We start from the raw sequence: 12,527 nt of genomic DNA on the forward strand, positions 1-12,527 counted from the left end.
ATAAAATCATGATTATTTTAAAATAATCAACAGAAAAGCTTTCCACAGAAAGTCTGATTTTTCCAAAAATAAAAACTTAAAAAGAAAGAGAAAAGTCAGTACCAAATGACCAAAATTTTTTATTTGACTAAATTCTATTTCATGCATAAGCATGACAGTCTCTCCTGTTTATCAGACTTTGGCAACAACAACAAAAAAAAACAAGCAGCCCTGTACAGAACAGTGAAAATGCCAAGGGTGAGGGTGGGCTACAGTTTTACTGTAGGATAAATATATATATATATATATATATATATATATATACATATATATATATATATATTTTAAAAGGCCTCTCTCCCTTTGGCCATATCAACAATCAGTTCAGATCTTTAAATACAGACAAATTTTCAAAATCACTTCTTCACTTCTCCAAGATCTTCAATGCTATCATCATCCACCTGTAAAAATAAAAATAATTACATTTCATGAGTTGTGGTTATCAACTAACACGGAAGGAACTTGCTTTAATAACTTATTTCTATAGATGCACATGTTCCAAATACTCACTTCTGGCCATTTTTCCTGAATGACATCAATTATGTCATCTGTAAAGTCTCCCTGAATGATGATTTCATCCTCCCCTGTTACTGAGGCACCACAGGAGAATTTCTGAGCAAAAAACCTTTGTGCTTCTTTAAGATCGATTTCTGTTATTTTAAAAAAAGAAATAGCAAGACTATAATTGGAATCATATGTCAAAGATATTTTTCCATCTTGAAATTTAATCTGCATTTTAAATTCATACAACAGATTTTGTTAATGGATTTCATGTTCCTTTCAGAACAATTACAAACTACCCATAGGCAGTCATCTTAACAATTCAACTTATATTTTTAAGGTCAAATAAAGCCTCAGTACATAAAAATAAGATCATCCACACTATTCCTAACTCATATAGTAAGACCAAAATAAATCCAGGAACACATTAATTCCAACATTACATCTACACTTCCAAGTATATGAAGTTCTTTTGGTTATCCCTTTTTATAGAAGAAAACTTTACAGCAGAGAAACAAGCCTAATATTTATGATGTGGTCTAGTGACTGCTTTTCATTCCATGTTGTCAAATGAAGGAACCTAATCACCGTGGTTTCACTATTCATTCAAGTCTTCCAGGAACTGAAGGGGCTCTGAAGCAGGACATCCTGCCACTAACCACCTTCCCTCACCCTCTACTGTCATCCCAGAAGGGATAGGTCATTTTGCAACCATTTGGCTACCGAGACTGCAGGGAACAAGGAGCAGTGCTGGTAGACTTCACAGGGAAACCTATCCAGCCCTCCTCATTCTACATAAAACGTGCCCAAACAGAAAATTCTGGAAAGGAAAAAGTTAAACCAGTCCCCTGTGCAAAAGATTTTTAAGTTGCTTCAAAATCTGATTTTGAACCTATAGCTAGAAATGCAAAATCTCATTTTGTATCTTCTTAGCAAAAAACAGAACTGTAAAATTTTCATGATACTAGATTAAAAAGAGAGAGAATGAAATGAAGGAATGTAGTTCACACATTCTAAACACACTTAAGCTTGGACTCACCGAAAGTCGCAAGGCCACACACTCTTGTTACGTATTTCTTCTTCGCTCTGGGAATTTTGGCTATCGTAACCTTCTGTGGTACAGTCTTCTTTTTTTGTTTTATTTGACCCCTTCCACCTTTATTTATTAAGAAAGAGCTCAGGATTAGTTGTTCTGTTCTTATCATAAAGAATACTGTCTCTAAATTTATTAATTTTCAAAAGGTATGAAATACTAATTTCTAAAGTTTCTTTTTCTAATACAAAATTAATCAACACACGCATGAGTATTCATTCAATCCATAGTTATTAAGTAGTATGTGCCATGCACTGCACTAAGGGCTGAGGACACAAAGATGAACAGAAGAAGAACATAGTCGCTGCCCTCCAGGGACTCTCAGTCTAGTGCAGGGAAACAAAAAGTTAAGTAAGTACAGCAACCTGATATATACTGTAATAGGATCCACGAATATGGCACTACCATAAGCTTTGCAGAGAGTGGCTAACTCTGCTTCCAGAGAACAGGACAAGTTTCCTAGAGGAAGAGGCATCTAAGTGCTTGCAGAATAAGAAATGGTCCATTTGAAGGGAGAAGGGCTGGGGAGATATAAAAAGGATATTCCAGGGAAGGGAAACAAGTACAGAGACAAGAAAGGGCATTATATTTGAGAACTACACTTGTCTTTGTGTGTGTATGTGACAGGAAAGTAGGGTTTACTGGTTGGCGTAAGGAGGGGACAATGGCGCTCAGGAACGCAGGGCCCGCCATCTGTCCAGGGGCCACGATTAGGGATCTATTTGACCCCACAGCCATCCGGGATGGGCCGGTTTTCTGCCACCATGTTTTCAAATTCACCCACATTAAACTTAGTAAATCCCCAATTCTTGGAGACGTGGATCTTCTGGCAGCCAGTGAACTTGAACTTGGCCCTGCATAAGGCCTCAATCACATACTCCTTGTTCTGCAACTTGGTGCGGATGGACATCACTTGGCCAATGTGGCAAAGTGGACCCTGGCCACTGTGCCCTGGGGCTTTCCAAAGGCACCACGCGTATCTACCTGGAGCCTAGATTGGGGACAGCATGCCAGATGTGAACGTCCACTGGAAAGGGCCGTCTCCAAGATCCCTTAGGGCAACCCATACAGCAACAGGCTGCATACACTACCGAGGAGGCTACTGGTTGCAACCACTGCATACCTGGCCCCAACGGGGAAAAGAGCACGGTCGGCTTAATTGGCTGCAAATACACTTGTGTTGATGAAGGAAGCGTATGGATATGTAAGAAAGGAAGCCAGAAAAGCAAAGATTATATACCAGTAATTTAAGGAACAGCACAAGCTCTGTCATTTTATATTGCAAAGAGAAGCCAGTGAACAACTGACCATGCAGGAGTGAAATTACTGATTTACGTTTTGTCAAGGTCACCATGCAGTGTGGAGGGTGGGTCTGTGAAGAGCAATGGTAGAGGCCACTGATGAGGCTCCTACATTAGTTCAGGCAGAACTTAATCAACATCTCAACAAAGCAGTGGCAACAATAATGGCCACTAGGCACAGGATAAACAGGAAGGAGAAGAAATGACAGAATTTAGAACTGATTAAGAGGGTCAAAAAGAATGAATCTAAGATGGGTCTCAGGTTTCTGGCTCAGATGACTGGATAAACTGTGCTGTTAATAACCAAAATGAAGAAAACAAAAGATGCAGATTTGGGACTTAGTAAGTTTACTTTGGAAGTGCTGTGTTTGAAGCACCTGTGAGACCATATGCCCATTTCTAGTCTAGAGACGTGGGCCAGGACTAGAGACATAAATTTGGGTACTGTAAGCGTAGAGTGGAAGCAGAAGGATGTGGAGGAATCATCCAGGGAGGACATGCAGAATGAGAAGGTAAGTGGGCCCAGGACTGAATCCTGGGAAACACCAATTTTTAAGGGACACAAGGGAGAAGAGAAGTCTGCACAGAAGGCTGAGGAGCAGTGAAAGGAGAATGAGGGAGGAAGCACGACACTTCAAGAAGGGAGGGCTCAGATGAGATGCTCTTACCACGTAGCAATCACCTAGCTGTTCGTGACCCTTGTTAGAGGAGTTTCAGTGGCATGAAAGTCAGGTTAGGATGGACTGAGGAGCAAAGACTCAATGACCGAACTGAAAGGGGGATAGTAAGTCTAGTCTTATTAAGGAAGTCTGGCTAAGAAGGGAAGGGGGAGGAGAATAGGGCAAAGAAAGATATGAGCTCTTGGGGGAATTTTTTTTTTTTTAATGCGAAGTCCTAAAATATATGTAAAAGCTAATTTTAGTCACAAGGGAGAATTAATTCAGGAAGAAGAAACAGGTGGGGACACGATCCAGGGCACAAGGAATTCATTTTAGGAGAGGTAAACACGTATGCCTAACAGCTGTAAGAAGAAAAATTCAACTGAGCTGACAGAAGTAATGAGAGAACAAAATCTTTTTCAAGTGCCCTCACTCTAACTAAATAGAATACACAGGTATCTTAATAAGGCAACAAAGTTTTTAAGTCATAAACAAGCTGGCTGGATGCTTTTTATGTATGTATATGGCAAATGAAGCATATTTTCTTAGATCCAATTTACTGATAAAGCCCGATTCATACGAAATCCAGTCATCCTGAGAACATGATCCTGTATCCCTCTGTATGGTATTCACACAGAATTACAGTAACAGGTAGATGTTATTCACTTTGGGAATGCTTTCATTTCTTATTTCTTCAAGCAGAGGGAGGGTATGTTTGTGTAAATCAAATCATGGATTCAGGTCTCACCTCTCTTTTGTTTTTTCTTCTCTTCCTCTTCCCCTGCTGTTCCTTGACCCTCACTAATTCCAGCTTCTTGTTTGGGTGAATTTTCTAGATGTAAAAACAAAATCCAAAAGCATTAACATCACTTCATTACGTTAAAAAATTACCCTTGAGGAACCTCAAACACATATAAGGTATTTTACCAACAAATGAGTGTAACATTTATAAAGCAAGCAATTATACTGCTAGATGCCTATCAAGCCTAATTCTGAAGTCATTACGGTAAGTATACGGTGACGGAAGACAAAACAAAGTCTTTGATATGTGAAGATCACAATTTTTTAAGCCACATTAAAGGAGCACAGAACACTCAAGACTCCACAGGAATATTTAGCATCTAAGCGTACTAGTTCTGTTAACAGGAGGTCTGATCCTGAATATGAAGATATGTCCTAGGCAAGTCATGTTCAGGGCCCACCATGTAGACTGTTACATCAGATTTGAGGGTTCTTATCCAATCACGGACAGCGACTAAGTTGTCTCAGGGGCTGTGTCTCATGGAAACTATCTGAAAATCAAAGCAGCAAGTAGTGGGATAACACTGGGTATACGTGACAGGACTTTCCAGCCCAGGATTTCCCTTCTCCCTGCTACTGCCTTCATTTTTAACAATCTTCTAAGAGGCCGTCAATCTTAGCTAATTGAGGAAATCGGTTCCTCTGCAGTTTCCTTACCTCTGGCAACAGCAACTCCATTCTTCTAGTTGCTTCGGTCAAAAATTTAGCTGCTCCTTTTTCTCACATCCCACATTCAACACATCGGGAGACCCTGTCAGCTCTACCTTCAAAACATATCTAGAATCTGACCACTTTTCACGTCTCCACCGCTACCATTCTAGTCGTCATCATCCTGACCAGATGAGTGCAGGAGCCACCTATTTGGTCTCCCTGCTTTGCTGCCTAAGCCTCTCTTCAGTCTATTCTTAACATAACAGCCAGAGACACTGCTGAAACAGAAGTCAGACCATATCACCCTTCTGCTCAAACTGCTCCAATAGCTCATCTCACTCAGAGTGAAAGCTGAGACCTGGCGTTTAAGCCATGGTCCTTCACTACTTCTCAGACTTCATCTCCCACCCTTCTCCCTTTCCAGAAACAAAGACCTCCTTCCTGTTTTTTAAATACGCTGTAAGCGGTGTTTGCCTCAGGGCCTTTGCACTGGCTGCACCATCTGCTTGGAATGTTGTTCTCCCAGATATCCAAAGGACACTCTCCCTCACTTATTTTAGGTCTTTGTTCAAATGCCATCTTTTCAGCAAAATCTTTCAGGGCTACTACCTAAAATTTCAAATTCCCTCCCCAACAATTCTTATCTCTCCATTCCCTGCTTATCCTAATTTAATGTACTTATTTCATTTGTCTTGTTTTACTTATTTTGTCTCTCCCTCTAGAATATAATTTCCAAAGAGTAGGTCTTTTGTTTACTGCTTTATTCTCAGCATCCAATAAGAGTGTATAGCATATAGTATGCTTACAATAAGTAATTTGTTGGACTTCCCTGGTGGCAGTGGTTAAGAATCCGCCTGCTTATGCAGGGGACACAGCTTCGAGCCCTGGTCCAGGAAGATCCCACATGCTGCGGAGCAGCTAAGCCTGTGTGCCACAACTACTGAGCCTGCGCTCTACAGCCCGTGCGCCACAACTACTGAAGCCCGCGCGCCTAGAGCCCATGCTCCGCAACGAGAAGCCACTGCAATGAGAAGCCCATGAGCCACAACGAAGAGCAGCCCTGCTCACTACAACTAGAGAAAGCCTGTGTGCAGCAACAAAGACCCAACGCAGCCAAAAATAATAAAAAAAAAAGAAGTTGTTAAATGAATGAAAGAAAATATATGCCCCTAAATCATTTACTCTTCTTTATATAAGAAAGTTAATACTTTGACCTATCCTGTCTCAGAGATAAGACACAAGCAGTCTGTGATTTTTTTTTTAATTTTATTTATTTATTTTTGGTTGTGCTGGGTCTTAGTTGGGGCCGGTGGGCTCCTTAGTTGTGGCCAACAGGCTCCTTGGTTGTGGCATGCAAACTCTTAGTTGCAGCATGCATGTAAGATCTAGTTCCCTGACCAGGGATCAAACCCGAGTCTCCTGCACTGGGAGGTGAATTCTTACCACTGCACCACCAGAGAAGTCCCACAGTCCGTGATGTTATGTAAGGAATTTTAACCCAAGAACTTAAAACAGTTTTAAAGTTAATAGAACAGATATAATTCTGTAATATCCTACTAAACAAATGCACGTTGCATTTGTACGTTGCAAAGCCAAAGGTATACAGGCTTTGATGAAAGAGGAAAAAAATGTTCATACCTACAGTAAGTTTTGCAAACTCATTTGGAAAATTCTTCTCTAACCATTGTCTACATTTAGCAACATCAGGCATATATTCACAGTACTGGAGGGGGAAAAAGAAGAAACTGAGTCACAACAGTACATTTTTAATCATTTTAATTAAAAATCATTCCCTGTGCTTGCTATATATAGAATCATAAAACCAACTACTCCCACCTGACATCTTATCCACAGGAAATCTGTATTCAACCAGGAAATGTCCCATAAGAAATTAAAAATTAAAAGACACCTCCTCACTGTAGCAATTTATTTCCTCTCCAACAAACAGAAAGGCCATTAGAAAAAGGAGGAAACAGACAAAAACGAGCAGGTGTTTTTCTTGCTTTGGACACATAGGTGTCTCATTTTCATGACCTGCCCGCAGAACCTGACTTAGAAGCTTATCAACAGAAAGTCTTACACATAATTTACGCTTTCTCTTCTCTGTTTGGATGTTAAATTTTGGCTTTAAGGTTACTCTGGTTTTATTAGCTGACTATTCATGAGTTCCATGCAAAAATCCAAACTATGTATAGCCAAGTGCAAAAGACGCACACATATAACTCAAAGTCTAAAGAAAAATTTGTAGGACCACAAAAGTATTCTAAACCAAAGTTCTCTATAAAAGGTTGAAACTCTGCCATCAAATAATAGAAAATGAAAAGTAAGAAGTTCCCAAGCTAGCTCTAAAATCAATGACCTCAAATGCAGAAGTTAAAAAAGAAAAAAAGAATTTTAGAAGGACTTACCTCTGTTGGTAATGAACAGACTGGGATGGAGAGAAAAAAAGATTTGAAAATGTTAATAAATAAATAAATACACACGTACACACAAGGCTCATAACAACTTTTATTTTTAATCTGACAAAATGCTTCATTTGTTTTTTCCTATAACTTTCCTGTACCACTTTTCAAATACACCCCGTCATGCACTTTTTTTTTTTTTTGAGGTAAGTGGCACATGATTAATAGAAATATTATCTTAATTTTTTTTTTGGATGTAAAGAACAATGTCTCCTTCAGTTGGTAGAACATCAAACTATACTATCTGGCATGTCTTAAGGTTTTACCACAACAACCTCAATGGGTCTGAAACTAAGCTAGGATGGGAACAATTCCCCATACAACAAAGGCTGAATGGAGCTGGTTATTTCTTTTGATAACTTCACCAAAACAGCCACTACTTTTTATTCATACCAACACACTTACAGACTTCAGTAGCACTTTTGCTACTATTTCTTTGCAATATATTTTTCCTTTTCTTTTTTCGTATTATGCTACATAAGACCATGACACTGTGAATTTCCTTCCTTAGAAGGAAGGTTGGTTCAATCCTGTCACTGTATAGCCTGCAAAGGCTAAAGGACTAGAAAAACTCAAAGGGTTTCCCAATTTTAACTAAAACTCTATTACTGGGTCAACTGCTTATTTTATTTTTATTTTTAAGGTGAGGAATGGAATAGTTCAGTGTGACAACACCTTGAGATTTGTGAGGGAGAGGAGGGGTGGTACACCGTTAATAATAACAGCACTTACCATATATTGGGCACATGCTAGGCACTTTGCTATGCTTTATATTATTATGTTCAATCATCACAACCTTATAAGGTAAGAACTACCATACGTGTATTATGAATGAGAGAAATGAGACTTAGAACAAGTAACTCATTTGTATCTGGTTAGAACAGGATTTGAACCCTGGTCTGTTTCTGAAGGTCATGCTCTTAACTGCTAAATTAGACCTCACAACATATAAAAGCAGTGCAGCTGTGTGCCAGCCCATCATCACTCTTTTACAGATGAAGCCGAAAAAAGGTTAAATAGCTTATCCAAGGCCAAAGGTGGCATAGGGCAGGAAAACTAGAATCTACCATCTCTATTTCAGTTTAGAGTTCTTTCTACTAAAGCTCTCCTGGTTAAACAGAAGCTCTCTAATCCTCACAGTTCAAGTTCAAATACTAGTAGGTACAGATATTCAGCCACACTTTCAGGATATAATTATAGGTTAAATACCATTACAGCAAATACTAAAACCATAACACTTAGTACACCATTTCAAATAATATTTGGTTCAGCAAAATTCTAATACGATGAAAAAAGTTGGACAAATATTCCAAATTCCACATTATTTGTTTTTACAGTCTATTTCCCTCCACAAATGATTTACTATTTGTAAACTGTCATTTTTCAAGGAAAAGACTGAGCAGTCACCAGCTTCACATCACTAACAGCGGAACAACCTGACATTATGTATCTGCTGACGTGATGAGATATGATGAACAAAGCCACATCATCCATGAGACCTTCTGCTATGGTCTGAATGTTTGTGTCCCCTCAAAATTCACATGTTGAAATCCTAACGCCCAATGTTATGATATTAGGAGATGGAGCCTTTGGGAGTAACATTTCATTTATTCTTCTCAACAGCCCTCTGAAGTAGGCTGTTATCCATTTTATGGATGAGGAAACTGACCAAGGTCACCAGTGAGTAAATGGCTAAACCAGGATTCAAACTCTGACTGAATTCATATTCTGAAGTCTCAATCCTGCAGACATATATCTCCCCGGAAATGACTCCATCCTACCTACCCTTGTTTCTCACTATACTTCAACCAGCATTCTGCTCCAATAAGCCCCTTCTTTTCCCTCTACCCCCTAACTTTTTCCTCGACCTTTAATATGAAGATACCATATTAAACCATGCCCCCATATTTTTCTTATAAATTCATCCACCTTTCCTTGCAAATTCTGCCCATTACCTAAGGCTTCTCACTTCCTCACTTTGCTTTCCCAGCTTCCCTCTGAACAAAGATCCCTCCCTTTCCTGAAACCCTAATTCATAGCTATGGTCAGTACCACTGAATTTAGCATTTAATACTCCCTAAGTGCTTCTCCTACAACTAGACCTTAAACTCTTTGAGGAAAAGGTAATCCTGTCTCCAACCTAGTGCCCGGAATATCAATACAAACTAGGGAGGGAAATAAAAATAAACTTTTCTCGAAAAGGTTAGGTACCTCTGATCAACACAAAGTATCACTGGGGTGGACTGCATACTTAGTGCAGTTGCTCAAAGCCATCTTAGGAGCGACATAAGCACTTGAACAGGATGGCTTTCATATACTGTATTTCATTAATTTTTTTTCATTTTTATAGGGATGCATTCCATAATTATGGCATGTCAACCTAACAATTTTTTTCTTTCTTAGTGGAACCTAAAATAATGGTGCATCTTATAACATATGGAGTCTTAGATTCGGTGAATTAGGGTACAAAGAACAATAGCTCCTAACTGTATCTGACAAACAAGGAGGAATAAACTAAACTAGTATACTTCCCTAATAATAGTAGTAATAGCACTTACTGTATTATGTTCTTATGTTAGCTGCTGAACCAGCTTTATAGGAATCATCTGACTTCAGATGTAATCATCGTTTTCATTCAGACCTTAAGAAACAGACCTCTAACCCTTAGTGAAATCAGGTTAACTTGCCCAAGGTCACACAGCTAAAATTAAGCAGGAGCAGCTGGTAATGCCCAAGGTAAGGATGCAAACCCTGGCCCATGACTCCAAAGGCAAACAATATAGCCAAATGAGACGAATATCATAACACATCTCAATCAACCCTACAAAAAGCTCCCCTGCCTACTCTCTGGGATATTTTACACTCATTTTATTTTATCATCAAAGGTAGTCAATAAATGATGAGTTGATACAATTTTTTAACTCAGTGACATCACCTCTCCTGTAAGTACTGTAAGTACTTAAATTCCAGAAGAAATCCCTACCACACTCACAGAATGTAAGGTCCCTGGGCACAAAGACCTTTCCTGACTTATTCATTATTCAGTCCCCAGCATCTAAAACTCTGCTAGGCACATAGTAAGTGGCCAAAAATATTTACTAAAAAAAATAATATTTACTTGCCCTTTTACTTTACTGTCTTATGTCTTCAGATTTTTCTAAACCTTTCCAAGATGCTAGTAAAATTAGAGTATTTCCAGTTCACAAATATTTCTGGATTGAAAATGAGGAAAAACACTCAAAGGGAAAATAATCTTGATTTACATTTTATTAATCAAACCAAGAACACTTTCCAAGACTGTCCTGCTACCCATCACTCCAACCTCATAATCTTCCACTCGTTATTGACACCATTCCTATACTACACACTATACTAATAAAAAGGTGTTTATTTCTCCACAAAGCTTTTCCTTGCACAGCTGTTCACTTCATCCGGGATGCCTTTCCCCACTCCCTCAACCAATCCTTCTCATCCCTTAAGATTCAATATCTTCCAAGAAGCCCACCTTTAACAGCCAGACTAGCAAGTAACATTAGGCTGGAATAATCTATTTACACATCTCTATTCCAACTGGACTGTAAACTTCTCCAGGCCAAGTAACAAGACGCAAGTCACACAGGTTGGGAAAGGTCTGTTAATCCATGCCTCCTCTTCCCCAGCTCCCAATTAAACATTCACCAAATGACAAAGATGAAAAAACTACGAGGACCAAATGTGAAACCATTTATCACAATGCATAAAAATACAGTGAGTAAAAGCCATTTTCTGCCTTCCAACACTTGCCTCCGCAGTAAAGGACTCGAAGTGGGTAATCTGCATCTAACTTGGTATTGCTCCTCGGGTCTCCTCTGCAATCATGCCCACCGGATTCAGAAATGTCAGCAGCCATTTCAAAACCTGTAAGCAAGGAAGATAACACATCTTCACTATTTTGGACCAAGACACCCAGAGAAGCAGTGTTCAGGTGTAGTCCAGCCTCCTCCTACTAGAAATCCCCCCACCCCGAATCTGTTTCAATTCTTTGCTGAATGAGAGATACAAGCTGCATTAGGATTCATAAAATATGAGTAATTCTGGGCACACCATTTTCCAGGGCTACAGGGAAGCAAGTGACAACGGTGAGACTCACAGCAAATGGGCCATGACAACTAGGGGGAGGAGGGCACTAGTGGAAGAGGAAGCCATGGGGAAAAAGATGGGGAGGGTGAACTCGGTAGGGACAGGGCAAAAGGTCTGGGGCATGATCTGTAAAGGATGCAACAAACTGCAGCAACAGGGAAAGGCCACAAAGCAGCTGAAGAGGCTGGAAACGCCTACGAAGAAGGGGTGGGTCGCCGGAGGTGCCCGGAGGGCAGGGTGTGGGGTGGGCTAGAGTCCAAGGGAGGGACGCGTTAGAGTCACGGAAGGGAAGGGGAGTGGGAGGAGGCAGGAAGACCAGAGTCTGAGGAGAGAAAATGCAGGCAAAAGAACCAGGAAGGGGCAGAATGTAAGAGCACTGAGGCGACGACTAGGGCGACCAGGTGTGAGGGCGCGACCTGAGGCGAAGGGGCAACCCCGGGGACACCAGAGCGGCCCATGTGGGCGGGGGTGTGGAGACGCCCGGCCCGGCCCCCTTCCGCCGGGGAGCACCTCAGCTTCCCCCACGCTCTCTACGAGCTTCCCGGAAGCGTGAGAGGCACGAGGGGTCATTACCCAGGCGGTTGCACAGCCTCCGCCGCCTCCGCGCCCGCCACTACCGCCAGCTGAAACGACACATGCGACTCCTCTTCCCGGCCAGAGCCGCCCGAGAGCCCGTCTGCCAGCCGCGGTCCCGCGAGATAATAAACCTTTATCGCGAGATTCAGTCTCCGCGGAGCGGCTGTCGCGAGAAGCTCGAAGGCGGGGGCGGAGAAGAATTGGGGAGCATGCGCGTTCCGCTCAGGGGTGGAGCCAAGCAGCCTAGAGGCTGACAGCCAGTAGGCGGTGCTAGTTACCTACGGGAGAGAATGGGTGGTCCGTGGTCGGCGCCCGGAAGGGGACG

At 41.0% G+C, this 12,527-nt stretch overlaps 1 protein-coding gene and 1 non-coding gene across 2 annotated transcripts; both read right to left on the minus strand.

The window, feature by feature from the left end:
- Positions 1-106: 106 nt before the first annotated feature.
- Positions 107-12,311, minus strand: DENR (density regulated re-initiation and release factor). The gene is made up of 8 exons (XM_022598038.3): positions 12,200-12,311; positions 11,291-11,404; positions 7,454-7,473; positions 6,684-6,768; positions 4,342-4,425; positions 1,580-1,696; positions 550-689; positions 107-440 (listed from the first exon to the last, which is right to left on the minus strand). The coding sequence occupies exons 2-8, from the start codon at positions 11,394-11,396 to the stop codon at positions 396-398; spliced, it is 597 nt and encodes a 198-aa protein (XP_022453746.1). The 5' UTR covers positions 11,397-11,404; positions 12,200-12,311; the 3' UTR covers positions 107-395.
- LOC115804125 (small nucleolar RNA SNORA70) lies at positions 2,669-2,802 on the minus strand. Its single transcript, XR_004024977.2, has one exon. It is a non-coding gene; the product is annotated as a small nucleolar RNA SNORA70 (small nucleolar RNA).
- Positions 12,312-12,527: the final 216 nt, after the last annotated feature.

Source organism: Delphinapterus leucas, chromosome 14 (assembly GCF_059928025.1).
Source record: "Delphinapterus leucas isolate spDelLeu-1000000601 "Yukka" chromosome 14, BTC_Dleu_Yukka2, whole genome shotgun sequence".
NCBI lineage: Eukaryota > Metazoa > Chordata > Mammalia > Artiodactyla > Monodontidae > Delphinapterus > Delphinapterus leucas.